This window comes from Bombina bombina, chromosome 1 (genome assembly GCF_027579735.1).
Source record: "Bombina bombina isolate aBomBom1 chromosome 1, aBomBom1.pri, whole genome shotgun sequence".
In the NCBI taxonomy this organism is placed as follows: domain Eukaryota; kingdom Metazoa; phylum Chordata; class Amphibia; order Anura; family Bombinatoridae; genus Bombina; species Bombina bombina.
Genome location: NC_069499.1, coordinates 634,683,667 through 634,710,101, shown reverse-complemented (window position 1 = coordinate 634,710,101; position 26,435 = coordinate 634,683,667). Strand labels below are relative to the sequence as shown.

Genomic DNA, 26,435 nt, shown 5'->3' with positions numbered 1-26,435 from the left:
CAGCAACTTTACTTCTTTTCCTTTTCTTTCTCTTCTCTTACCTTCGTAAAACGAAAACATTTTGTATAATTATAGCACATTGACTTATACATTTCTTATACTATACAATTGGTATTAAATAACACGTCAATACAAAAGAAGGGTTCTCTATCTTCTCTGTTTTCTTCCAGATTTCATTATATGAAATTTACCGACCACTGTATGTTACTAACAGGGTGCAGCGCCTCCCACATTGTACTTGTACATGATTTCAATAAAGTTGGGACTTACATTTTTTTTATTTTTTTTTTTATTGCATGCTCAAGCTGAATCATGAAAGAAAACATTTGGGTTTAGTATTCCTTTAAGTATGAAGTAATTTAAAGGGACATTAAACCCAAAAAAATCCTTCATGATTCAGATGGAGAATACCATTTTAAATAACTTTCTAATTTACTTCTATTATCTAATTTGCTTCATTTTCTTGATATTCTTTCCTGAAAAGCATATCTAGATAGGCTCAGTAGCTTCTGATTGGTGGCTGCACATAGATGCCTCGTGTGATTTGCTCACCCATGTGCATTACTATTTCTTTAACAAAAGGTATCTAAATAATGAAGCAAATTAGATAATAGAAGTAAATTGGAATGTTGTTTAAAATTGTATTTTCTATCTGAACCATGAAAGAACATTTTTGGGTTTATTGTCCCTTTAATAATAACTGAAACATTTTCTGAAACCTTAATCTCAACTGGTCTTATAATAAGACTAAGGACTCCTGCAGTAAAGTTATAGTGGGGGATTCTTATAATGCAGAAATATTATCAGCAAGTGCAGGCTATAGGATGTGGATAAATGCTGGCTGCTAAAAGATCTATCACTTAAAAAAATACTTAAAGGGACATGACACTCCAAATATTTTTTCACGATTCAGATAGAGAATACATATTTAAACAACTTTCCAATTTACTTAAATGATCTAATTTGCTTAGTTTTCTATGTATCCTTTGTTGAAAAGCATATCTGGGTTTGCTTAGGTGCTGGGAGCAAGCTGCTGATTGGTGGCTGCACATTTATGCTTCTTTTTATTGACTTACACTTAGCTCCCAGTAGTACCTTGCTGCTACTTTAACAAACGATACCGACAAAATGATGAAAATATGATAATAGAATTAGAGCATAGCTTTTTAAACAACTTTGCAATTTATCTGAATCATGAAATATTTTTTTGGTTTTAACATCCCTTTAAATTGTGCAAACAGGCTAACTTAGGTTAATGCAACCTGTTGGATCACTGGTTAACTTAAAAGCACCTGGTTTTGACTAGATTAATGTCTAAATTACACAAAACATATAATTGATCTGTTTTTAAATTCACCTTTAATTTATTTAATCACACCCAGATTGTGCTCAATCCATGTCAGATTTATACACATTTTTAATTACTTATCTCATTAGAAATTTTACATAAGGTTATATGAATACCGTTTTATAACACTCTACTATAGTGAGGATTACAGTTTACCCTGTTCTAACAAACGTTCAGACACTTCAAGATTAAATAATTCATATTTATTTTAATGTATCTCTTACAATGTCAATGGGACTTACACTGGAAACCACACATCTAGTGAAACATACTGGGATGCTGCTGCACCCTCATAAATGATAGATTTTTATTTCACAAAGTCACTGCTGGGTGATTGATGATTGATACCTGGATTTACAATGTTAAACACGTTCTACAAATATAGCCTGAGACATAGTGACAGAACAGATTCTGTAATTATTTCCGCTACTACTCTATCTGCTTTTTCATTTCCATCTTCTAGCTGGTACTCTCTTTCTCTGCTCCTTCCTTTTCATCTTCGTCATCATTTTCTCCTTGCAGCTTCTGTCGAGCAAATTCTTCAATCACCACATCTTCAGCACTAGAAAAAATAAAAGACAAATTTGAGAGAAAACAGGAGTAAAAGTCAGTGGAGGGACAGCAAACTAAAATTATTAATATTTATGCAGTACATAAATTCCTCCACAAGTTTTTTTTTACTTTGAATAACTCAGGTTAAGAGAAAAATTTGAGATTAAACAAATGTAAAATTTGCCTTGCTACCTTTTACATTGAGTGGACTATTATCTTATCTCCCCGACTAATAAACTATAATAATATTTTTACACACACACCCTGTTGCCCCAACTAAGAAGTGTATAGGTGATGTCTTTTTATTGTAAATACATATTTATATGTATATATCTATATATACAGTGGGGCAAAAAAAGTATTTAGTCAGCCACCAATTGTGCAAGTTCTCCCACTTAAGAAGATGAGAGAGGCCTGTAATTTTCATCATAGGTATACCTCAACTATGAGAGACAAAATGTGGAATCAAATCCAGACAATCACATTGTCTGATTTGGAAATAATTTATTTGCATATTATGGTGGAAAATAAGTATTTGGTCACCTACAAACAAGCAAGATTTCTGGCTCTCACAGACCTGTATCTTCTTCTTTAAGAGGCTCCTCTGTCCTCCACTCATTACCTGTATTAATGGCACCTGTTTGAACTTGTTATCAGTATAAAAGACACCTGTCCACAACCTCAAACAGTCACACTCCAAACTCCACTATGGTGAAGACCAAAGAGCTGTCGAAGGACACCAGAAACAAAATTGTAGACCTACACCAGGCTGGGAAGACTGAATCTGCAATAGGCAAGCAGCTTGGTGTGAAGAAATCAACTGTGGGAGCAATAATTAGAAAATGGAAGACATACAAGACCACTGATAATCTCCCTCCATCTGGGGCTCCACGCAAGATCTCACCCTGTGGGGTCAAAATGATCACAAGAACGGTGAGCAAACATCCCAGAACCACACGGGGGACCTAGTGAATGACCTGCAGAGAGCTGGGACCACCGTAACAAAGGCTACCATCAGTAACACAATATGCCGCCAGGGACTCAGATCCTGTACTGCCAGACGTGTCCCCCTGCTTGAGCCAGTACATGTCTGGGCCCGTCTGAAGTATGCTAGAGAGCATTTGGATGATCCAGAAGTGGATTGGGAGAATGTCATATGGTCAGATGAAACCAAAGTAGAACTGTTTGGTAGAAACACAACTCATCGTGTTTGGAGGAGAGAGAATGCTGAGTTGCAACCAAAGAACACCATAGCTACTGTGAAGCATGGGGGTAGCAACATCATGCTTTTGGGCTGTTTCTCTGCAAAGGGAACAGGACGACTGATCCGTGTACATGAAAGAAGGAATGGGGCCATGTATCGTGAGATTTTGAGTGCAAACCTCCTTCCATCAGCAAGGGCATTGAAGATGAAACGTGGCTGGGTCTTTCAGCATGACAATGATCCCAAACACACCGCACGGGCAATGAAGGAGTGGCTTCATAAGAAGCATTTCAAGGTCCTGGAGTGGCCTAGCCAGTCTCTAGGGCCCCTATTTAAGAAAGTCTGGCGGACCTGATCCGACAGTGTGGATCAGGTCCGCCAGACCTCGCTGAATACGGAGAGCAATACGCTCGCCGTATTCAGCATTGCACCAGCAGCTCACAAGAGCTGCTGGTGCAACGCCGCCCCCTGCAGACTCGCGGCCAATGGGCCGCCAGCAGGGGGGTGTCAATCAACCCAATCGTACTCGATCGGGTTGATTTCCGGCAATGTCTGTCCGCCTGCTCAGAGCAGGCGGACAGATTATGGAGCGCTTCATAACTGCTGTTTCTGGCGAGCCTGCAGATAGGCCCCCAGATCTCAACCTCATAGAAAACCTTTGGAGGGAGTTGAAAGTCCGTGTTGCCCAGCAACAGCCCCAAAACATCACTGCTCTAGAGGAGATCTGCATGCAGGAATGGGCCAACATACCAGCAACAGTGTGTGACAGCCTTGTGAAGACTTACAGAAAACGTTTGACCTCTGTCATTGCCAACAAAGGATATATAACAAAGTATTGAGATGAACTTTTGCTATTGACCAAATACTTATTTCCCACCATAATTTGCAAATAAATTATTTCCAAATCAGACAATGTGATTGTCTGGATTTGTTGCCACATTTTGTCTCTCATAGTTTAGGTATACCTATGATGAAAATTACAGGCCTCTCTCATCTTCTTAAGTGGGAGAACTTGCACAATTGGTGGCTGACAAATACTTTTTTGCCCCACTGTACTTATACCTGTATATCTGGTCCAATAGGTATCTATTTTACATTATCACATATATATAGAAATATATATTTAATAATAAAAATTAAAGTATTATCTATGTGAAGAACATGGGGATGTAAAATATGCGTATTGTTCTTCATGTTTTGTTGTTATTTAGGTCTAACGCAGTGTCGGGTTAGCGCACATGAAGAATTGCTAACCTCATTGCACATTATTAAAATATTACATATAAAATATTAATAAAAATTATTATACATACTGTAAACAATTCTAAATAATCCATAGAATATACTGTGTGTGTGTATATATATATATATATATATATATATATATATACTGTATATATTATTTTTTATTTTTTTACAGTGTATATAATAATTGAAAAAAATATTTTATATTTAAATTTTTTTATAATGCGATGTAAGATTAGTAATTCTTCCTATGAGCTAACTCGCCACCGCGATAGACCTAAAGCGTGAACTCCTATGCATATTTTACGTTTCTGTTCTTCACGTAGAATTTTTATTTTTATTTATATAATTGAATATATATTTCTATATATATCTGTTAATGTAAAATAGATATCTATACCTGTTTATCTATAGATACCATAAAGAATACAATACAACTAATTGCAATAAAAAATACATTATCCTGTAAGTGAAGAGCATTGGAATGTTAAATATGCACAGTAAATATACAGTAAAAACACAAAAATACTTACATTTATCTGTACACACACACACATATATATATATATATATATATATATATATATATATATATATATATACACACACACATATTTAAACATTTATATGTATGTATATATACAATATAATCCTTTTCAGTCAAAAACCTTGTCATATACCATATACCTTGTAACCCTTATACCTTTTTTTAAATATTTAAATGAATATTTTTTTTATCAGATAGTGTTAATATAAGTATAACTGTAATTTTGAATGTATTTATGTTGTGTTTAGTGCAACTTTTTTTTTTATGCACTACCCTTTACACAAGGGTTTAAGATGAGCTAACCCGACGAGTGTAAACTACGTTTGCGCTCTCTCAATCCCATTTACTTTTAACTTGTAATACGATAATATGCTGCTGGAAATAACAGCAGTGCAGATAAGAAGCCACTTTATGGGCCCTAAACAATACTTTACCTGTAGTTTTTATAGGAGACAAGGGAGGTTTGCAGCCACATGGCAGATTCCAAAATGCCAATTTAAAACTGGCAGACCAGGCACATATTTAAAGAGACAGTAAATATAATAAATAACTGCAATACTTTAAGTATTAATGATATTTATTACATTTAATGTGAATAAAGTGAATCTAGCCTAGTGTTACTTTATTTACTCTGATACTGATATGTTATTTCCTAGAATCATGTATTTAATTTAGCACTTCAGAATCAAAACCCAAATCATAGACTGACCGGAAGTAATTTGGTTACTTACACTCTTCCTGTATTGGACAGATACATTAGTGCCTGGAAGTTAAGTCTTTGACACAGAAAAAAGCAAATAATCTCAGAACACCAGACAAGTGCTTCATATATAAAAAATAAAAGGCACATGATGGAAACAGACATTTGTAAAATGGTTTTTTTCTTAATAAATCTGTGGCTATTTTAACATTTGTAGTGGGGTTCATGATTTAACAAATAGCAAGGAAATGTACTTGAATTATATCTGCTTTAAGAATAAAAAAAAACAGCTGGTCCTATGTCATCTTAAAAACAGCATAGGTTGCTACATATTGAGATTAGATGTTTGATTATTGTATAATTTTAATATGAATTTATATCATCAGTAAAGCTTTGTCTTATTTTAAATATGTTAAATGTTATGTAAGGTGTATGGCTAAGATAACTCTTTTAAGAGGGCGATATTGGATGTAATAGTTTTTTGTTTACTATAGACAGTTCAATAAAGGGATATGAAACCCATTTTTTTTCTTTCATGATTCAGATAGAGTATGCAATTCTAAGATACTTTCTTATGAATTCCTATTATTACATTTTCTTTGTTCTCTTGGTATCTTTATTTGAAAAAGCTGTAATGTAAGCTTAGGAGCAAGCCCATTTTTGGTTCAGCACCCTGGGTAGCGCTTGCTGATTGGAGTCTAAATGTAGCCACCAATTTAGCAAGCGCTACCTAGGTGCTGAACCAAAAATGGGCCGGGTCCTAAGTTTACATTCTTTCTTTTTCAAATAAAGATACCAATATGCAAAGAAAAAATGATAATAGGAGTCAATTAGAAAGCTGCTTAAAATTGCATGCTCTTTCTGAATCATGAAAGTTTAATTTAGATTAGACGATCCCATTAAGATAGTGTAGGATGCACTAAGAGTTTTTGTTTTTCCTTACTTCAGACATTTTAAGATATCTGTCTCAGGATTTGATGGATGCACTAAGGTGTTCTCTTTTTTTTATTGGCACTAAGGCTTTGTTTTCACTCTGGACTGTTTGAATAACTAATTATTTTTATTATATATATATATATAATATTATTATTATTATTATTTATAATATTAGTGTTGGATGCAGTAAGAGTCTGTTTAGTTTTTTGCAATGACAGACATGCACATTATTTTGTTTTATCTTTTGCATAGTGTATCTGAATGTAAAGTTTATTTTAATTGTGAAATTATATATGCACTAAATTATGGTCGTCTGAAGTTGTTGTTTTTTTCTTTTTATGAACCCTTCCTTAATAAAATGAATAAATAAATGGCATAGAAAAAAATGCAGTTTAAGTGTAAGTCAGTGGCTATCAGTGTACACGTTTACTCCATATAGCTGCACCTGTATGCAACCTCTTGAGTAACAATATTGATAAAACTCAGATTTTTAGCATGCATCTTAAAAACTAAACCCACATAAGAAAGTACAAACATTACATTTGCTAATACGCTCCATGATGCAGTCATTTGTTTATTGCCACTTACCTGGCCAAGTCTGTAGAATTTGTTTTATTTGAAGCATGGAAAAGAGGAAAATGTATACAACATGAGTTTGAATGATGAACATTGCTTACGATTTTTTCAGACTACATTTAACGTTGTAAAAATTCTACATTACAGTAGTGTACACTTTGTAATAATCCTGGGCTAAATGACAAATCATTGCAAAACAATGAGTTCCAGGTAGATAGTATTAAGCAACAGTGTGGTCAGTAGTTTCGATTAAGATCTAGGTTAAAATGACATTCCAGTCAGTATTTAAATACACATAGATGAATTACATCTTTGAATAGAAACATGTTTGCAATATACATGTATTGGCAAAATGCCTCTAGTAAATGTAATCACTGTTTTAGGGGTCTATTTATATACAGTATGTGCGGACAGACATGATCCGCTATAGCGAACCATGTCCGCCGCACATCGATAAATGCCGACAGCATACGCTGTCGGCATTTATCATTGCACCAGCAGTTCTTGTGAACTGCTGGTGCAATACCACCCCTGCAGATTCGCAGCCGCTAGCAGGGGGTGTCAATTAGCCCGATCGTACATGATCGGGCTGATTGCTATACGCCGCCTCAGAGGCGGCATATGAGTTTAGGAGCAGCTGTCTTAAGACCGCTGCTTCTTAACTCACGTTTCCGGCAAGCCTGAAGTCTCGCGCGGAAACAAGGGGAACAGGGGCCATACGGCCCTTGTTAAATAGACCCCTTAGTGTTAACATTTTTCTCTGCACGTGCATGAGAAGTATAGTTAGATATTCTTAGTGCACCAGCATTCTAAATACTGTAGCTGCTTAGAGCACCAGTGGGGCTTGTATTATGTCAGCAATTAACAAATTGAGTTATTACCAGATGGTACAAACACCTTAGGCTCTCTGAGCAAGTGCTGTGTTTAAAATGCTGGTGCACGGTGGATACTTAAATACACATTTTAAGCATCTATAGCTTTTATTAGAAGCATTTTTGCTAATACGTTTATTACAAAATGCTTCTATTCAAAACTGAAATGCATCCATGTGGATTCCAGTTTTGGCTGGAATGTCTCTTTAATGTTAAAGTATAAAAAGTATAACTTTTATGCCACCAGTGTAAATATAAAAATGCTTGAAAATGCTTCATTCATAAGTAGTAGAATGTGATTTATGTTAATGACTCAAATTTCATATCCTTTTAAAGTGTAAGGAAATGGACATTAAACACTAAATATGTGCTAGACAGTAGTATCTATTCAAAGCAAAGATTAGCCTGAGAATATTATGCATTTAAAAAAAAACAAAAAAAAAACACATGATTAACCATTTTAGAGTATAGTCTCAAGGTTTTTAATGTCCCTTTTGAATATTTTTTTTTTTACAAGCATTTATTTTATGTGCATATATTTTGTAATGCAGTGATGAATATATGATGCACATATAAACATTACTTTTAATGTCCCTTTAAGCTACATACTACATTTTAGCAAGCCACAAGTACTTTCTGTTGCAATTCCAAGATGTACCATCTTATAGTAGCCAAACACATTACAATTTTCTTTTACTATTAACAAAATGTCTGCTTTGGCCTACCGCATGATAAGCCTGAGCTAAAGTGCTCACATTTTTTATAAGACTGGGAAAGACTTTATTATGATGTACTTGGTTTAAAGTAACATATGTCGACAGTAGTGTAGCAATTCACAGTGAAGACTTCAGCCTATAAAAATGTTTAGCGTACAATGTAACCGTAATGAACAACTTTGTGAGCAGCCCTGACTAGAATGATGGAACTGAAAGACAATAGTCTGGAATCACAGTCAGACTCTATCCCCTCAGCTACAGAAGAGATTAGCAAATCCAGTGCACTGTGATAACTCTAACTTGCAGTTATAGCGTCCTCTAAATTCTTGTAAGGATTTCTGGTTTATAGCAACAAACATATTTAGATAAGCTAAAATATTAGATCTAAATGACAGTGACAAGTCATGGTCACACTATTGGAAATGATCTGCAGTTAGAAAAGTTTAAGTTAAAGTAGATAAACCAAAGTTATAGAAACAAAGTTAAACTGTATAGAAATACAAGCAATAATTGTTTATCCCACACTGTCACATAAATGATAATTTATAAGTAACTATTGCTTAGGACTCAAAGACCTAAGGTGGAGATAGATTTTTTTTTTTTCATCCTTCTCATATTGTTATTCAAAAGAGTAAAAATGTATATTTGTACATTTCAGAATGAGTGTTTTATCATCTACGAGATGATGATTATAAGGATTAGATGGAGCTTGATGCCCCTGTTTCCGCGCAAGCCTATAGGAACTCAGTAAACAGCAGTTATGAAGCAGCTGTCTTAAGACCGCTGCTCCATAACTGATCCGCTGCCTCTGAGGCTACGGTCTGCAATCCGCCCGAGCCTATACGATCGTGCTGATTGACACCCCTGCTAGCGGCCAATTGGCCGCGAATCTGCAGGGGGCGGCATTGCACAAGCAGTTCTGGTGAACTGCTTGTGCAATGTTAAATGCTGACAGCGTATGCATCGGGATTCAGCGATGTCTGTCGGACATGATACCCTACAGCATATCATGTTGGACAGACATTAATAAATTGGCCCCAATGAATTAAACTCATTATGTAGTGTGCAGACTCACTCTCAGATGGTTTAGGATGCATCAACGTTAGTGGCAGTTCCACAGCAACATCACTAAGGCAAAGAAAAAAAATAGAGGGTTCTGTTAGACTGGACTTCTGAAGCTCCTCTAATGGAGAAATGAAAGGTAAGATACCTCACTAAACATCAAGGGGACATTGTGTTTTGAGGACCAATTGCGATATAGATTTTCAGCTGAGAAGCAGGGACGGAGATTATGGGTATGTAATCAATCAAAGAGCTAGATAATGTGGGGGCTGTTATACAGGGGTGTACCTAGGGGTAGGAGTGAGATCAATTTTGGTTATGTGGCTGCCTACAAGGAGTAGGAGTTTGTGCATAGTTGGGGTGACACTCCATTGTATATCATGATTGCCCCTTTTTCTTTACCTTGATGTCAAATCCCCCAGAATGCTGCAAAGAAATATTGAGGGTAAAAAAGTGAGTTTGTTGATTATTCAGAGCAGACATGTACAGTACTATAATTTTGGAGCTACAATAAAGATGGTTGGTGATTTGAGTCTCCTCCGCTCTGTAATCAGTGTCTTTGCCCAGCACCTCTGTACCCTATTGAGTTCAATATACCAACCAAGATCAATTCTCAATTTCTAAACTTTCAAAGTAATTGATTAACACCACCTGCTAGAGGCCGCAAATCTGCAGGGGGCGGCATTGCACAAGCAGTTCACCAGAACTGCTTGTGCAATGTTAAATGCCAACAGCGTATGCTGTCGGCATTCAGTGATGTCTGTCGGACATGATACACTACAGCGTATCATGTCGGACAGACATTGATAAAGCGTCCCCTCTGTCTGAATCATGAAAGAAAATTTTTGGGTTTCATGTCCCTTTAAAATCTAAGAAGTTGAAGTTCTTTGCTCATAGGGCAATCTACTCAAAGGGACATCACTCAATTTTAAACAACTTTCCATTTTACTTCTATTGTTGGCATTTGCTTAATTCTATTAGTATCCTTTGTTGAAGAAGCAGCAATGCACTTCTGTGCTCAGATGTTGACAGGCACTAACGTTCTTCTCCATTGCACTTTATTACTCAGTTGTTTAGATAGCAATATAGTGTGTGGGAGGAATAATTTATCAACCAAATGATTCTTACTTTCCCACAAAATCCATAATGACTAATAGTGGCTGGCCAAGTACTAAGTAATGGGTGCAGTCATATTTGCTATATAATTAAATCTCATTTGCATTTCTGCAGCTTACAGAACCTGTTGTAAGAACAAATATCTGAAATGCATCACAAATATCTGAAATATGCTTCACAACAGTAATACCTATGTATATGCACTAAATATGCTTCACAACAGTAATACCTATGTATATGCACTAAATATGCTACACAACAGTAATATCTATGTATATACACTAAATATGCTACACAACAGTAATATCTATGTATATGCACTAAATATGCTACACAACAGTAATATCTATGTATATGCACTAAATATGCTACACAACAGTAATATCTATGTATATACACTAAATATGCTACACAACAGTAATATCTATGTAAATGCACTAAATATGCTACACAACAAAAATATCTATGTATATGCACTAAATATGCTACACAACAGTAATATCAATGTATATACACTAAATATGCTACACAACAGTAATATCTATGTATATGCACTAAATATGCTACACAACAGTAATATCTATGTATATGCACTAAATATGCTACACAACAGTAATATCTATCTATATACACTAAATATGCTACACAACAGTAATATCTATGTATATGCACTAAATATGCTACACAACAGTAATATCTATGTATATGCACTAAATATGCTACACAACAGTAATAATGCTACACAACAGTAATATCTATGTATATGCACTAAATATGCTACACAACAGTAATATCTATGTATATGCACTAAATATGCTACACAACAGTAAAATCTATGTATATACACTAAATATGCTACACAACAGTAATATCTATGTATATGCACTAAATATGCTACACAACAGTAATATCTATGTATATGCACTAAATATGCTACACAACAGTAATATCTATGTATATGCACTAAATATGCTACACAACAGTAATATCTATGTATATACACTAAATATGCTACACAACAGTAATATCTATGTATATGCACTAAATATGCTACACAACAGTAATATCTATGTATATGCACTAAATATGCTACACAACAGTAATATCTATGTATATGCACTAAATATGCTACACAACAGTAATATCTATGTATATGCACTAAATATGCTACACAACAGTAATATCTATGTATATGCACTAAATATGCTACACAACAGTAATATCTATCTATATACACTAAATATGCTACACAACAGTAATATCTATGTATATGCACTAAATATGCTACACAACAGTAATATCTATGTATATGCACTAAATATGCTACACAACAGTAATATCTATGTTTATGCACTAAATATGCTACACAACAGTAATAATGCTACACAACAGTAATATCTATGTATATGCACTAAATATGCTACACAACAGTAATATCTATGTATATGCACTAAATATGCTACACAACAGTAATATCTATGTATATACACTAAATATGCTACACAACAGTAATATCTATGTATATGCACTAAATATGCTTCACAACAGTAATATCTATGTATATGCACTAAATATGCTACACAACAGTAATATCTATGTATATGCACTAAATATGCTACACAACAGTAATATCTATGTATATGCACTAAATATGCTACACAACAGTAATATCTATGTATATGCACTAAATATGCTACACAACAGTAATATCTATGTATATGCACTAAATATGCTACACAACAGTAATATCTATGTTTATGCACTAAATATGCTACACAACAGTAATAATGCTACACAACAGTAATATCTATGTATATGCACTAAATATGCTACACAACAGTAATATCTATGTATATGCACTAAATATGCTACACAACAGTAATATCTATGTATATACACTAAATATGCTACACAACAGTAATATCTATGTATATGCACTAAATATGCTTCACAACAGTAATATCTATGTATATGCACTAAATATGCTACACAACAGTAATATCTATGTATATGCACTAAATATGCTACACAACAGTAATATCTATGTATATGCACTAAATATGCTACACAACAGTAATATCTATGTATATGCACTAAATATGCTACACAACAGTAATATCTATGTATATGCACTAAATATGCTACATAACAGTAATATCTATGTATATGCACTAAATATGCTACACAACAGTAATATCTATGTATATGCACTAAATATGCTACACAACAGTAATATCTATGTATATGCACTAAATATGCTACATAACAGTAATATCTATGTATATGCACTAAATATGCTACAAATAACTAAGTACAAAAAAAATGTGTTGGCTACATAACCCATGGTTAACAGTAGTTAAAGGGACATGACACCCCATATTTTTCATGATTCGAATAGTGCATACAATTTTAAACAACTTGCGAATCTACTTATCAGATTTGCATCATTCTCTTGGTAAATGAACATATCTAGCAAGCCAATGACAAGAGGCATATATGTGCAGCCACCATTAAGCAGCTAGGAGCCTCTAAGTAGTGTAGACTGTGTACATATTTTTTTCAACAAAGGATACCAAGAGAACAACATATATATCAAAATAGAAGTGATTTTAAGAGTTCTCTATCTAAATCAAACAAGTTTTAATTTTAAGTTGGGCTGCTTTCACTGAGCCCTAATGAATTCCTGGATACCACGCACGATTATAGAAATGGTTTAGTTAATTTATGTATAAATATGTATTTACCCATATGTACAAACTGTACTTACCCTCCTCTAGACACCAGCAGACTTACTCTGACTTTATAAGATACCAAGATTCCCATCACCTCTTTATCCATTCCTGGACGCATTCTGAAAAGAGAGATGACCAGTATAAACATCATAAATCACTTTCATTTAGAACTATACAACTTTATACATGGGGCAAAATAAACTAAATAAAAGAATACCTAAGCACCATAGCAATTGCCAGAATATAATGGGAACAACACTCTGGTACAAAAAGACTTTATAGAAACAAGTAATAAAACAATTAGCAAAACATTGTATAAGTCGCTGCCAGCCTTCTGTGAATGTAGCCACAATAGACATGGATTATACACTGAGGGGCAGGAGTTAGACAGCAAAGTGGAATGGATGGTTCAGTGTTAGTGTAAGGCTAGATTACAAGTGGAGCGATATTTAGCACTTCCACTCGCGAGCTAACTGTGGTAGAAGTAAGCTTTTTGCTTGCATCGGGAAGCGCGCGTATTACAAGTTTAAAGTAAAAAGTTATCGCTTGCGCGCTAACCCGATAAGCGTAAGAAGAACTTAGAATATTGCGCACGCGTTAATGAATTCCCCCATAGTAGTCAATGGAGTAAAAAAAGTGGAAAAAACCTAACACCCTACTCGAGCGCTAACCCAATCGCATATTCTCAAGTGCGCTAGCTTGACATGAAAATTTTAATATTTCATTATCCAATGTTCTTCTCATAGAAGAATATGTTCTATTTTTTCATAAATACATATTTCTACATATAGGTGATGGCATTTTTTTTACAATATAAAGTTATACCTATACTGTGTGTATGTATGTATGTATGTATATATATGTATATATATATATATATATATATATATATATATATATGTATGATTATATATACAGGTGGCCCTCGGTTTACAACGGTTCAATTTATACCGTTTCAGAATAACAACCTTTTTTTTCAGTCATGTGACTGCTATTAAAAAGCATTGAGAAGCAGTGCATTGATTAAAATAGCCAGTAGGTGGAGCTGTCCGCTTGTGTTGCAGCAAAGTTATGCAAGCCAAGCAATCTGAAATTAATCAGTTTAACCAGATCTGAGCTATTGAGCAGCTTGCAAAGGAACAAGATCTTCCTGTCTATAAATCAGTCCAGATTGGAATGCATAGAAAGAACTGTTTGCAGAAAAATGCAAGTAAAGTCTGCGTTGTGTGATTATTTTATTAAGTTTATAATGCTGTTTAGCAAATGTTTTTGTTCATTTAACTTAGTTTAATTATATATTCTGTGTTGTGTGATTATTTTATTAGGTTTATAATGCTGTTTAGCATTTAAAGTCATCATTTCAAAGCTTTAAAAATAATGTATTAGGTGTTACTTATGCCAATTTTGAGAGGGGCCTGGAACCTAACTACCTCACTTCCCATTGACTTACATTATAAACTGGGTTTCAATTTACAAAGGTTTCGATTTACAACCATTCCTTCTGGAACCTAACCCTGGCGTAAACTGAGGGCTACCTCTATATATATATGAATATCTATTTAAAAATACATAGAACATATTCTGCTATGTGCAGAACATTGAAATGTGAAATATTTATACACAGTATAACACTTCTTTCATGTTTTCATCTACTTGACTGCAAAGGGCTCCATTATATATGTATAGATGGGTGTACATTTTTGTGTATGTGTATATACAGTATATATATATATGTCTGTAAAATCATACATACACATATAAATACATATGTACACACACACACTTTTATATATATATTTATATACACATACATATTTAGACATGTACAGTATATGAATGTATCTCTATGTTAAAGCCCTTTTTTTTTTGAGACCTCATATCTTTTTATGTAATATTTGTTTTTTAAATATTTTTTATCAGATGGTGTTGTTGTAAGTGTAACAATACTTTACATGTAATTTTGATGTGTTTGGTGCAACTTTTTATTCAAATGTACCAGTTAACCAGAGCTCTGAGGTCAATGTAACCTGACGCACGTTAACTTCTATTGCGCTCAAGTGATCGCGTTTACTTTCAATTTGTAATACACACACTATTTCCGACGCGTGCCAACAGGGTCAATAAACCCAATATCGCTTGCATGCAACTGTTAGTGTGTCACTTGCAATCTAGCCCATAGTTAATAATATTGTGTTGTTAATAGCTAGCACAAGCAGAATAGATAAATATTTTGGGAAACTGATTACTATATGAAACATAAAGGTTACATTGTAGATGATGCCAGGTTGGTATCTTCATGTTTCAGTCGACCATCCAATGCCAGACCACGTTTCTCACGATTATTGGCCAGAATCGGTGTTACTGAGTAGGTTCTACATAGTGCAGAATTTGCTGCTACATTGTCACTAAGGAAGTGAAAACAGAGAGAAAATGAGGTGGGTGGACAAAGAAACAAAAACAATACAAAACAGTTTTGGGGTTGACAGTGTGAGTGGGTGTTAGGGACTAGAAAAGGAACCAGTGGTGGAAACTGTGGTGTGAAACTTTGATGTGGAATGTTTAAAGGGACACTAAACCCAAATTTTTTCTTTCATGATTCAGATAGAGAATACAATTTTAAACAACTTTCCAATTTACTTCCATTATCTAATTTGCTTCATTTTTTAGATATCCTTTGTTGAAGAAAGAGCAATGCACATGGGAGAGTCAATCACAGGAGGTATCTATGTGCAGCAACCAATCAGCAGCTACTGAGCCTATCTAGATATGCTTTTCAGCTAAGAATATCAAGAGAATAAAGCAAATGAGATAATATAAATAAATTAGAAAGTTGTTTAAAACTGCATGCTCTTTCTAAATCATGAAAAAACATTTTTTAGGTTTCATGTCCCTTTAACCCCTTAATGACCACAGCACTTTTCCATTTTCTGTCCGTTTGGGACCAATGCTATTTTTACATTTTTGCGGTGTTTGTGTTTAGCTGTAATTTTCCTCTTACTCATTTACTGTAACCACACATATTATACACCGTTTTTCTCGCCATTAAATGGACTTTCTAGAGATACCATTATTTTCATCATATCTTATAATTTACTATAAAAAAAATTATAAAATATGAGAAAAAAATGGAAAAAACACACTTTTTCTAACTTTGACCCTCAAAATCTGCTACACATCTACAACCACCAAAAAACACCCATGCTAAATAGTTTCTAAATTTTGTCCTGAGTTTAGAAATACCCAATGTTTACATGTTCTTTGCTTTTTTTTGCAAGTTATAGGGCCATAAATACAAGTAGCACTTTGCTATTTCCAAACCATTTTTTTCCAAAATTAGCGCTAGTTACATTAGAACACTAATATCTTTCAGGAATCCCTGAATATCCATTGACATGTATATATTTTATTTTAGTAGACATCCCAAAGTATTGATCTAGGCCAATTTTGGTATATTTCATGCCACCATTTCACCGCCAAATGCGATCAAATACAAAAAATAGTTCACTTTTTCACAATTTTTTTTACAAACTTTCGGTTTCTCACTGAAATTATTTACAAACAGCTTGTGCAATTATGGCACAAATGGTTGTAAATGCTTATCTGGGATCCCCTTTGTTCAGAAATAGCAGACATATATGGCTTTGGCGTTGCTTTTTGGTAATTAAAAGGCCGCTAAATGCCACTGTGCACCACACGTGTATTATGCCCAGCAGTGAAGGGGTTAATTAGGGAGCATGTAGGGAGCTTGCAGGGTTAATTTTAGCTTTAGTGTAGAGCTCAGCCTCCCACCTGAAACATCAGACCCCCTGATCCCTCCCAAACAGCTCTCTTCCCTCCCCCACCCCACAATTGTCCCCGCCATCTTAAGTACTGGCAGCAACTCTGCCAGTACTAAAATAAAAGGTATATTTAGGCTTTTTTTTTTTTTAAAAAAAAAAAAGCATATTTACATATGCTGATGTGTAGGACCCCCCTTAGCCCCCAACCTGACTGATCCCCCACCAAAAAGCTCTCTAACCCTCCCCCTCTGCCTTAATGGGCGCCATCTTGGGTACTGGCAGCTGTCTGCCAGTACCCAGTTTAGAATAATTTTTTTTTATTTTTTATTTTTCCCATTTTCTGTAGTGTAGCTCCCCCCCTACCAAAGACCAACTCCCCACCCCCTCCTAGATACCTTAGATTGTTTTTTTTTTAAACAATGAAATACCCCTTTCTCCCACTTATACAACCAAAACTTTTCTGTAGTGTAGCGGTTCCCACCCACTCACGCCACGTGCATGCCCCCGCCGCCCCCGTGCACGCGCGCGCGCCCCCGTGCACACCCCCATCGGCCCCGCCCCCGATCCCGCCCCCCTCTGCATTACCGGCCCATCGATGGCCGCCCACCCACCTCCCAAGTCGGCTCCCACCCACCAACGATACAGGCCATCGATGTCCGGTGCAGAGAGGGCCACAGAGTGGCTCTCTCTGCATCAGATGGCCAAGGGGTGTTATTGCAGGATGCCTCGATATCGAGGCATCCTGCAATAACCGGAAAGCGGCTGGAAGCGAGCAGGATTGCTTCCAGCCGCTTTAAACCCCTAATGTCGTACAGGGTACGTCGCTGGTCTTTTAAGACCAGGTTGTGTGCGATGTACCCTGTACGACATGCGTCGTTAAGGGGTAAAGGTAAAAATCATTCTTTTGGCATAAGGTACGAAGGTAAAGGTAATAATTATTTTTTCTATCTTCCTACATCATTCTATAGAGCTGGAACGTTTCTGAAAGTGGTACATTTATATGTCAAACCCCTAGGGAATAACCTTCCATGTAATCATTCTAAAAGAAAAACAAATCTGTGATGGCAGGAAAAAGTTATAGAAATGAATAAAAGTTACTTTTGCATATTTTATTAAAGAGATATGAAACCCAATCTATTATTTTTTGTTATTCATACAAAGCATACAATTTAATTTATTCTTTGTTGAAGAGATACCTAGGTAAGTGTCTGAAGTACTATATGGCAGGTAATAGTGCTGCCATTTCATGTTTTTGCAAATGGTTAACATTATTGCAAAACTGCTGCCATATAGTGCTCCAGACACGTGCACGCTCCTGAGCTTATGTCCCTGCTTTTCAACACAAAATACCAAAAGCACAAAGAAAATGTGACAATAGAAGTAAATTAGAAAGTTGTTTAAAATATTCGGTTTCATGTCCCTTTAAACACTGAATAAATGCTAAATAGAATGATGTATTCAAATCAAAGATTAGCCTGAAACTGGCAATAATATGCAGATGCATACTTTAAAATGTTATCAGTTTAAATATTAAAAAAATAAGTATAACGGGGGCGGAGTTAACCGCTAACGAGGACAGTCGCACTAAAGAAGAGCTCTGCTGTTTATTAAGTTAAATAAGTTTATTATTATTTCAATTTATCTTACTAATCTCCACTTAAAATCCTACCAATTGGGAAGTAAGTTAGTGGAGCCGAGTCTTATCTATAGTAACCTCCTGAATTTGCACTTTGAACAGCTCTGGGTTTCAGGACTGTAGCGGCCTATTGGCGGGAAATCACCTGTAACAGCGACACCTTGGATCTTATACTCTGCTGCTCCGGAGGGTCGGGGCTCCGCTCCGGACCGGGTGAGTCCATCGACTAGTGAGCTCTACCACCTATCTATAAACTGGAAATTGGACATTTACAGCCTAACTGAGAACCGGATCCAACACTTTGTTCAGCCTACCGACCTCCCGCAAGTGCCTGTAATTACTGGAGCAGCTACGGAGGGTCGGGGCTCCACTCCAGAGCTGAGGTGCACCAGACCAGTGTCGTCCCATAACATATCAGGTACTGATGGTGGAGTGCGGGTGGTAGAGGGCCCATATAACCTGTGTGACACACTTAGTAGCGGGGGGCCGCCATCTTGGGCCATATCACGCGTGACACTTCTAAAGTAATATCCGATCACAACAAGACTAAATAAAACCATATGGAACGGCAAAGTCAGTGACTGTGACTGGGTATTAAGTACGATAGGTCATTGATAATTCTTTGAGAACCTGTCATTGAGGTTTTTTTTTTAAATCGCTCTCAGCTGGGCCTACATTACTTTACTTGTGAATTTTACCTATAGACTTCCAAAAAGTACATGCGCATACTGCAATCCTACTAACACTTCACCATATTTGGTTTTGAGAAAAAGTAGGACCTCCATATACATTACTACTGCCCGGAGCGGGCCCTGTCCCCCGGTTAACAATACTTTCACTTTGCAGCTTGAGAAGTGGGGATCTAATTAGTATTCTGTCAGAGACTTTCTTTTTTTGTTCTTCAAGATTTCATAGGCCCGTGGGTGCTAGGCCCAGGTTAAACCTGACCTGCTTCTACCTATTTTGCTAAGGTTTTGGCCCATACAGCAGGGGACCGGGCTGCAATCAACCCAGCAGAGGAAACTCAGAGACACTATAACGGCCTAATAACTTAAGCCCTCTTCATCACTGCATATTATAGGCCTAAGGACTGCTTTCACTGGTGACTCTGTCCATATATTTGGCTAGCAGTAACAAGCCATAGGGACTACATCAGGTTTTAAGCCACTCAAGCACTATCTCCTGTTTTCAACACTATTACCCCAAGCTCTGAGGCTGCATTAGATGTGGGGGAAATTATAGAAGACTAATAGTTGGCGTAAATACTGTGTTATCCCTGTTATAGCCTCTGCTACATTTTGGGACAGATCTATTGCCATATTGAGAGTGTTTGGTGCGTGGCCTACTGCATACAAGTGACATTGCACATACTACCATTTTTCAACGGCAGCATATAGCACCATAAGGATTCAAGACCTACTCAGTGCTAGATTGTTCTCCATCCCCTCCATTTCCTGCTGACCAGGGTCAGCAGGTCATATCCCATTACCCCTCTCCAACATCGTCCAGTGGTGACATTTCCCCGGGGAGAAGAACTCATATGGCAGCTGCTCCTCAGTATTAGGTCTGAACATATCTAGCAGGTCTCCCCATAGGCTTTAATAGAAAGCCCAACTGCGTCACCCTTATAACAATTGTGCAAGGGTCTGAAGATAAAGAATAATTTATGGGACAAAAACCAGGGTTACCAGTCCCTTAACAGTGGTGACTGACTGAGTCTTTCTGAGGACGTTTTTTTCCTGCTCTTTAATATAGGAGAGAGTTACTGTCAGCAGAAATTACTACCAAGTTCTATTTTGAGCCTCCTTTCCTTGATGAACTTATGCTAAGGTAACTATGTGAACCTCTACCTATTCTGGCGGTCGGGGGAAAAATAAGGTTTTTTTTATCCCTCTTCAACTTTGCTATGTCCTAAACTCCTACACCTGGCAAATAATTCTGTCCTGGGATTCCGTTCACTTGTAGCTGTACCTACTTCACCTAACCAGAGCAGGATTAGGCCGCAATTGCCTCCTTATCATGCAACAGGGCTCTAGAAGAAAGACTGTACACCATGCGGAATATAAAAAATCTATGTCCGATCATTTTAAACCAAAATCTCAGATAGACAAACAGTTGGGCTCAGAGGCCTCTAACATCCCTTCACCTATGGAGAGTGACCTGTTGGACCAGTACTCTCAGACAGCTTGTGACCTCCCATCCAATATGGCGGCTGAAATTGTTAATACAATTACCCAGAAAATTACTAACCTGCAGGACTCTCTTACTAAAACCTTTAAAAGTTCAATAGCAGACCTAAGGCCTAGATTTAGAGTTTGGCGGTAGCCGTGAAAACCAGCATTAGAGGCTCCTAACGCTGGTTTTAGGCTACCGCCGGTATTTGGAGTCAGTCAGGAAAGGGTCTAACGCTCACTTTCCAGCCGCGACTTTTCCATACCGCAGATCCCCTTACGTCAATTGCGTATCCTATCTTTTCAATGGGATCTTTCTAACTCCGGTATTTAGAGTCGTGGCTGAAGTGAGCGTTAGAATTCTAACAACAAAACTCCAGCCGCAGAAAAAAGTCAGTAGTTAAGAGCTTTCTGGGCTAACGCCGGTTCATAAAGCTCTTAACTACTGTGCTCTAAAGTACACTAACACCCATAAACTACCTATGTACCCCTAAACCGAGGTCCCCCCACATCGCCGCCACTCGATTAAATTTTTTTAACCCCTAATCTGCCGACCGCCACCTACGTTATACTTATGTACCCCTAATCTGCTGCCCCTAACACTGCCGACCCCTATATTATATTTATTAACCCCTAACCTGCCCCCCACAACGTCGCCGCCAGCTACCTACAATAATTAACCCCTAATCTGCCGACCGCAAAGAACCGCCACCTACATTATAGCTATGTACCCCTAATCTGCTGCCCCTAACACCGCCGACCCCTATATTATATTTATTAACCCCTAATCTGCCCCCCTCAACGTCGCCTCCACCTGCCTACACTTATTAACCCCTAATCTGCCGAGCGGATCTCACCGCTACTATAATAAAGTTATTAACCCCTAATCCGCCTCAGCCAATAGAATGCGAGCTCAATCTGATTGGCTGATGGGATCGGCCAATCGGATTGAACTTGATTCTGATTGGCTGATGGAATCAGCCAATCAGAATATTCCTACCTTAATTCCGATTGGCTGATAGAATCCTATCAGCCAATCGGAATTCGAGGGACGCCATCTTGGATGACGTCCCTTAAAGGAACCGTCATTCGTCGGGAAGTCGTCGGTGAAGATGGATGTTCCGCGTCGGCGGGATGAACACGGATCCTGAAGAAAGAAGATTGAAGATGCCGTTGATAGAAGACTTCAGCCGGATCATGGACCTCTTCAGCTCCCGCTTGGATGAAGACTTCAGCCGGATCATGGACCTCTTCAGCCCCCCGCTTGGGCTTGGATCAAGACATCGGAGGAGCTCTTCTGGATCGATCGGTGAACCTGGTATGGTGAAGATAAGGTAGGAAGATCTTCAGGGGCTTAGTGTTAGGTTTATTTAAGGGGGGTTTGGGTTAGATTAGGGGTATGTGGGTGGTGGGTTGTAATGTTGGGGGGGGGTATTGTATGTGTTTTTTTTACAGGCAAAAGAGCTGAATTCTTTGGGGCATGCCCCGCAAAGGGCCCTGTTCAGGGCTGGTAAGGTAAAAGAGCTTTGAATTTTTGTAATTTAGAATAGGGTAGGGCATTTTTTTATTTTGGGGGTCTTTGTTATTTTATTAGGGGGCTTAGAGTAGGTGTAATTAGTTTAAAATTGTTGTAATTTTTTTCTAATGTTTGTAAATATTTTTTTATTTTTTGTAACTTAGTTCTTTTTTATTTTTTGTACTTTAGTTAGTTTATTTAATTGTATTTATTTGTAGGAATTGTATTTAATTAATTTATTGATAGTGTAGTGTTAGGTTTAATTGTAGGTAATTGTAGGTATTTTATTTAATTTATTTATTGATAGTATAGTGTTAGGTTTAATTGTAACTTAGGTTAGGATTTATTTTACAGGTAATTTTGTAATTATTTTAACTATTTTAGCTATTAAATAGTTCTTAACTATTTAATAGCTATTGTACCTGGTTAAAATAAATACAAAGTTACCTGTAAAATAAATATTAATCCTAAAATAGCTATAATATAATTATAATTTATATTGTAGCTATATTAGGGTTTATTTTACAGGTAAGTATTTAGCTTTAAATAGGAATAATTTATTTAATAATAGTTAATTTATTTCGTTAGATTTAAATTATATTTAATTTAGGGGGGTGTTAGTATTAGGGTTAGACTTAGCTTTAGGGGTTAATACATTTATTAGAATAGCGGTGAGCTCCAGTCGGCAGATTAGGGGTTAATGTTTGAAGTTAGGTGTCGGTGATGTTAGGGAGGGCAGATTAGGGGTTAATACTATTTATTATAGGGTTATTGAGGCGGGAGTGAGGCGGATTAGGGGTTAATACATTTATTATAGTAGCACTCAGGTCCGGTCGGTAGATTAGGGGTTAATAAGTGTAGTTAGGTGGAGGCGACGTTGGGGGCGGCAGATTAGGGGTTAATAAATATAATATAGGGGTCGGCGATGTTAGGGCAGCAGATTAGGGGTACATAGGGATAATGTAGGTGGCGGGGGTGTACGGAGCGGCAGATTAGGGGTTAAAAATAATATGCAGGGGTCAGCGATAGCGGGGGCGGCAGATTAGGGGTTAATAAGTGTAAGGTTAGGGGTGTTTAGACTAGGGGTACATGTTAGAGTGTTAGGTGCAGACGTAGGAAGTGTTTCCCCATAGCAAACAATGGGGCTGCGTTAGGAGCTGAACGCGGCTTTTTTGCAGGTGTTTTTTCAGCTCAAACAGCCCCATTGTTTTCTATGGGGGAATTGTGCACGAGCACGTTTTTGAAGCTGGCCGTGTTCGTAAGCAACTCTGGTATCGAGAGTTGCAGTGGCGGTAAATATGCCTGTACGCTCCCTTTTTGGAGCCTAACGCAGCCATTCGGTGAACTCTCAATACCAGAGGTATTTAAAAGGTGCGGCCAGAAAAAAGCCAGCGTTAGCTACGCGGGTCGTTACCGACAAAACTCTAAATCTAGGCGTAAGAAAAGATATTGGTACAATAAGCGAGAGAGTTGAAGTTTTGGAGCAGAAGCAGGAGGATCTGGCAGTAGAGCAGGTCAACCTCTCAAACCACTCTCAAATAGTGGTTGATATGCTTGATTCAGTAGAAGCGGACATCGAAGATCGCTACCGCCGCAACAACCTCAGATTTCGAGGGATCTCTGAAGAAGTCTCTGTTTCTGATCTGGAGGCTTTTTTAACTGAGTTTTGTGGCCTTCTCAAGGCGCCACAGCTGCCCAGTGAAAACTTATTGGATAGAGTCCATAGACTGCCCAGAGGGCGGAATGTCCCATCTGAAAAGCCTAGAGATGTGATTGCACGCTTTCATTTTTTTACATATAAGGAACAGATTGCTAAAGCAATGTTTTCTAGTCCTGCTTTGCCTGATCGATTCCAGAACATTCAAGTTTTTCCTGACCTTTCACAGTTTAACATCCAAAAGCGAGCCACATTTAGGGAAACTACTAAAGTTCTCCGGCAACATGGAATTAAATACAGATGGGGGTACCCAACGAAGCTCCTTATCCACAAAGACGGTCATCTCTTTGCAGCCAATACTCCAGACAGAGCCCGACAGTATCTTAAGGAATGGGACCTACTCCACACATTGGGGCCCAGAGTCCGTCCTTCATCTCCAGTGGTGAAACCTTCTGCAACCCCAGTAGCTACTCCGCTCAGTTTGCAGGCCACCCTTAGCATGTCTGCCTCTGAGTGGCAGCCTCTGCCACAGAGACCACCCAATCACAAGTTGCTGTCTCCTATTCGAAGTCTCTCTTCAGGCCCTGGTCCATCATCTTCTGCTGGATTGCCTTCATCTATTCCGCTTGTCCCAGATCCTGAGTGACCGATTAACCCAGGACGATAAGTAATTTAATTTGGGGGGGGGGGGGGGAGGGTTGGGTTTAATCTTACCGTTTTTTTTTTCTTTTTGGCAGGTTAGTTTAATTTATTATAGAATGTCTCTACCTGGAGATAGAAAGCTCTTCCTGGACTTTTATATGTAAACACTGATTTGTCTAGTTTATATGTTATAACCTTGTTTGACCTTTATGAAATAATATGCATAGAGTCATGATCAAAGTAATATATGAGTATTGACCAATGAGGTTTATTTGTTTCAGTACCCTGGGGTAAATACTAAGGTTGCATTCTAGCGTTAATGTGATTACATGTCTAATATCTCTAGGTTCCCTAAGTAGGATAGTGGAATCTGGGAGATATATTCTCTGTTCTGCCCCGTCACCACAACACAATATGGAGTCAGCAGGGGATTTTTCCCTAGTTGATAATGTGGCTCCTTTCTGAAGCACCGAGACTGTGCGATGTGGCGAATCAGATCAGATGCTTCACTGTAATTTTGATTGTGACTATTATTCCCTTACTTTATCACCCGCTAGCTTTTACTTAGACCCAATGTCCTGTGACCATGTAATAGGGGCTTGAGGATACACGGCTGTACTATGTTACAATGGTATGGTAATTTCAGGTTCTGCTCTGTCCCATTACTATGGCATGCCATAGACTATAAAAGGGGTGCTTTTTCGAGGCCGACCCATGACTGATTTCGGCTACATGGAGGCTGTGTGATGAGAAAGATCAGAGGAGTTCCTCCAGAGACTTTTTACTATTCAGTGTGTATATAACAGCGGTTACTGTTTGAATATTCCCCATGGTGATCCTGAGCAAAAATGTCATTGTTTGATTGTATTGTATATTCTGTTGCTGTGTACTCAATTGTATACCTATATGTTTAGCCGCTAGCTTTTACTTAGTCCCAATGTTCTGTGACCATGCAACAGGGGCTTGAGGACACACGGCTGTACTATATTATAATGGTATGGTAATTTCAGGTTCTGCTCTGTCCCATTACTATGGCATGTCATAGACTATAAAAGGGGTGCTTTTCCCAGGCTGACTCATGACCGATTTCGGCTATATGGAGGCTGTGCGATGAGACAGATCAGAGGAGTTCCTTTAGAGACATTTACTATTCAATGTAAATATGATAGTTGTTGCTACTTTAATATCCCTTATGGTGGTCCTGAGCAAAAATGATATTGTTTGATTGTATTGTATATTGTGTTGCTGTGTACTCAAATGTATATCATTGAAATCTCAAGTAAGACTGTTAGTGATATAATGTTTGCACCTATTCTACTATGCACTGATCCAAAAGGGTGAGGGCTGGTTTTAAGTGCCTACGGATCAAGGACTACTCCGAATTATATTGCAATTAATGACATATATTGTACATAAGACAATCGCTGT

The 26,435-nt window shown here is 37.2% G+C and overlaps 1 protein-coding gene across 1 annotated transcript in view; it reads right to left on the bottom strand.

The window, feature by feature from the left end:
- Window positions 1–1,424: 1,424 nt before the first annotated feature.
- ARR3 (arrestin 3) overlaps window positions 1,425–26,435 on the bottom strand; it is a 43,646-nt gene continuing 18,635 nt past the window's right edge. Inside the window, 5 exon segments of the mRNA XM_053691294.1 lie at window positions 1,425–1,910; window positions 9,768–9,824; window positions 10,161–10,184; window positions 13,642–13,725; window positions 15,874–16,011. Coding sequence (XP_053547269.1) covers window positions 1,808–1,910; window positions 9,768–9,824; window positions 10,161–10,184; window positions 13,642–13,725; window positions 15,874–16,011 — 406 coding nt within the window. The 3' untranslated portion in view covers window positions 1,425–1,807.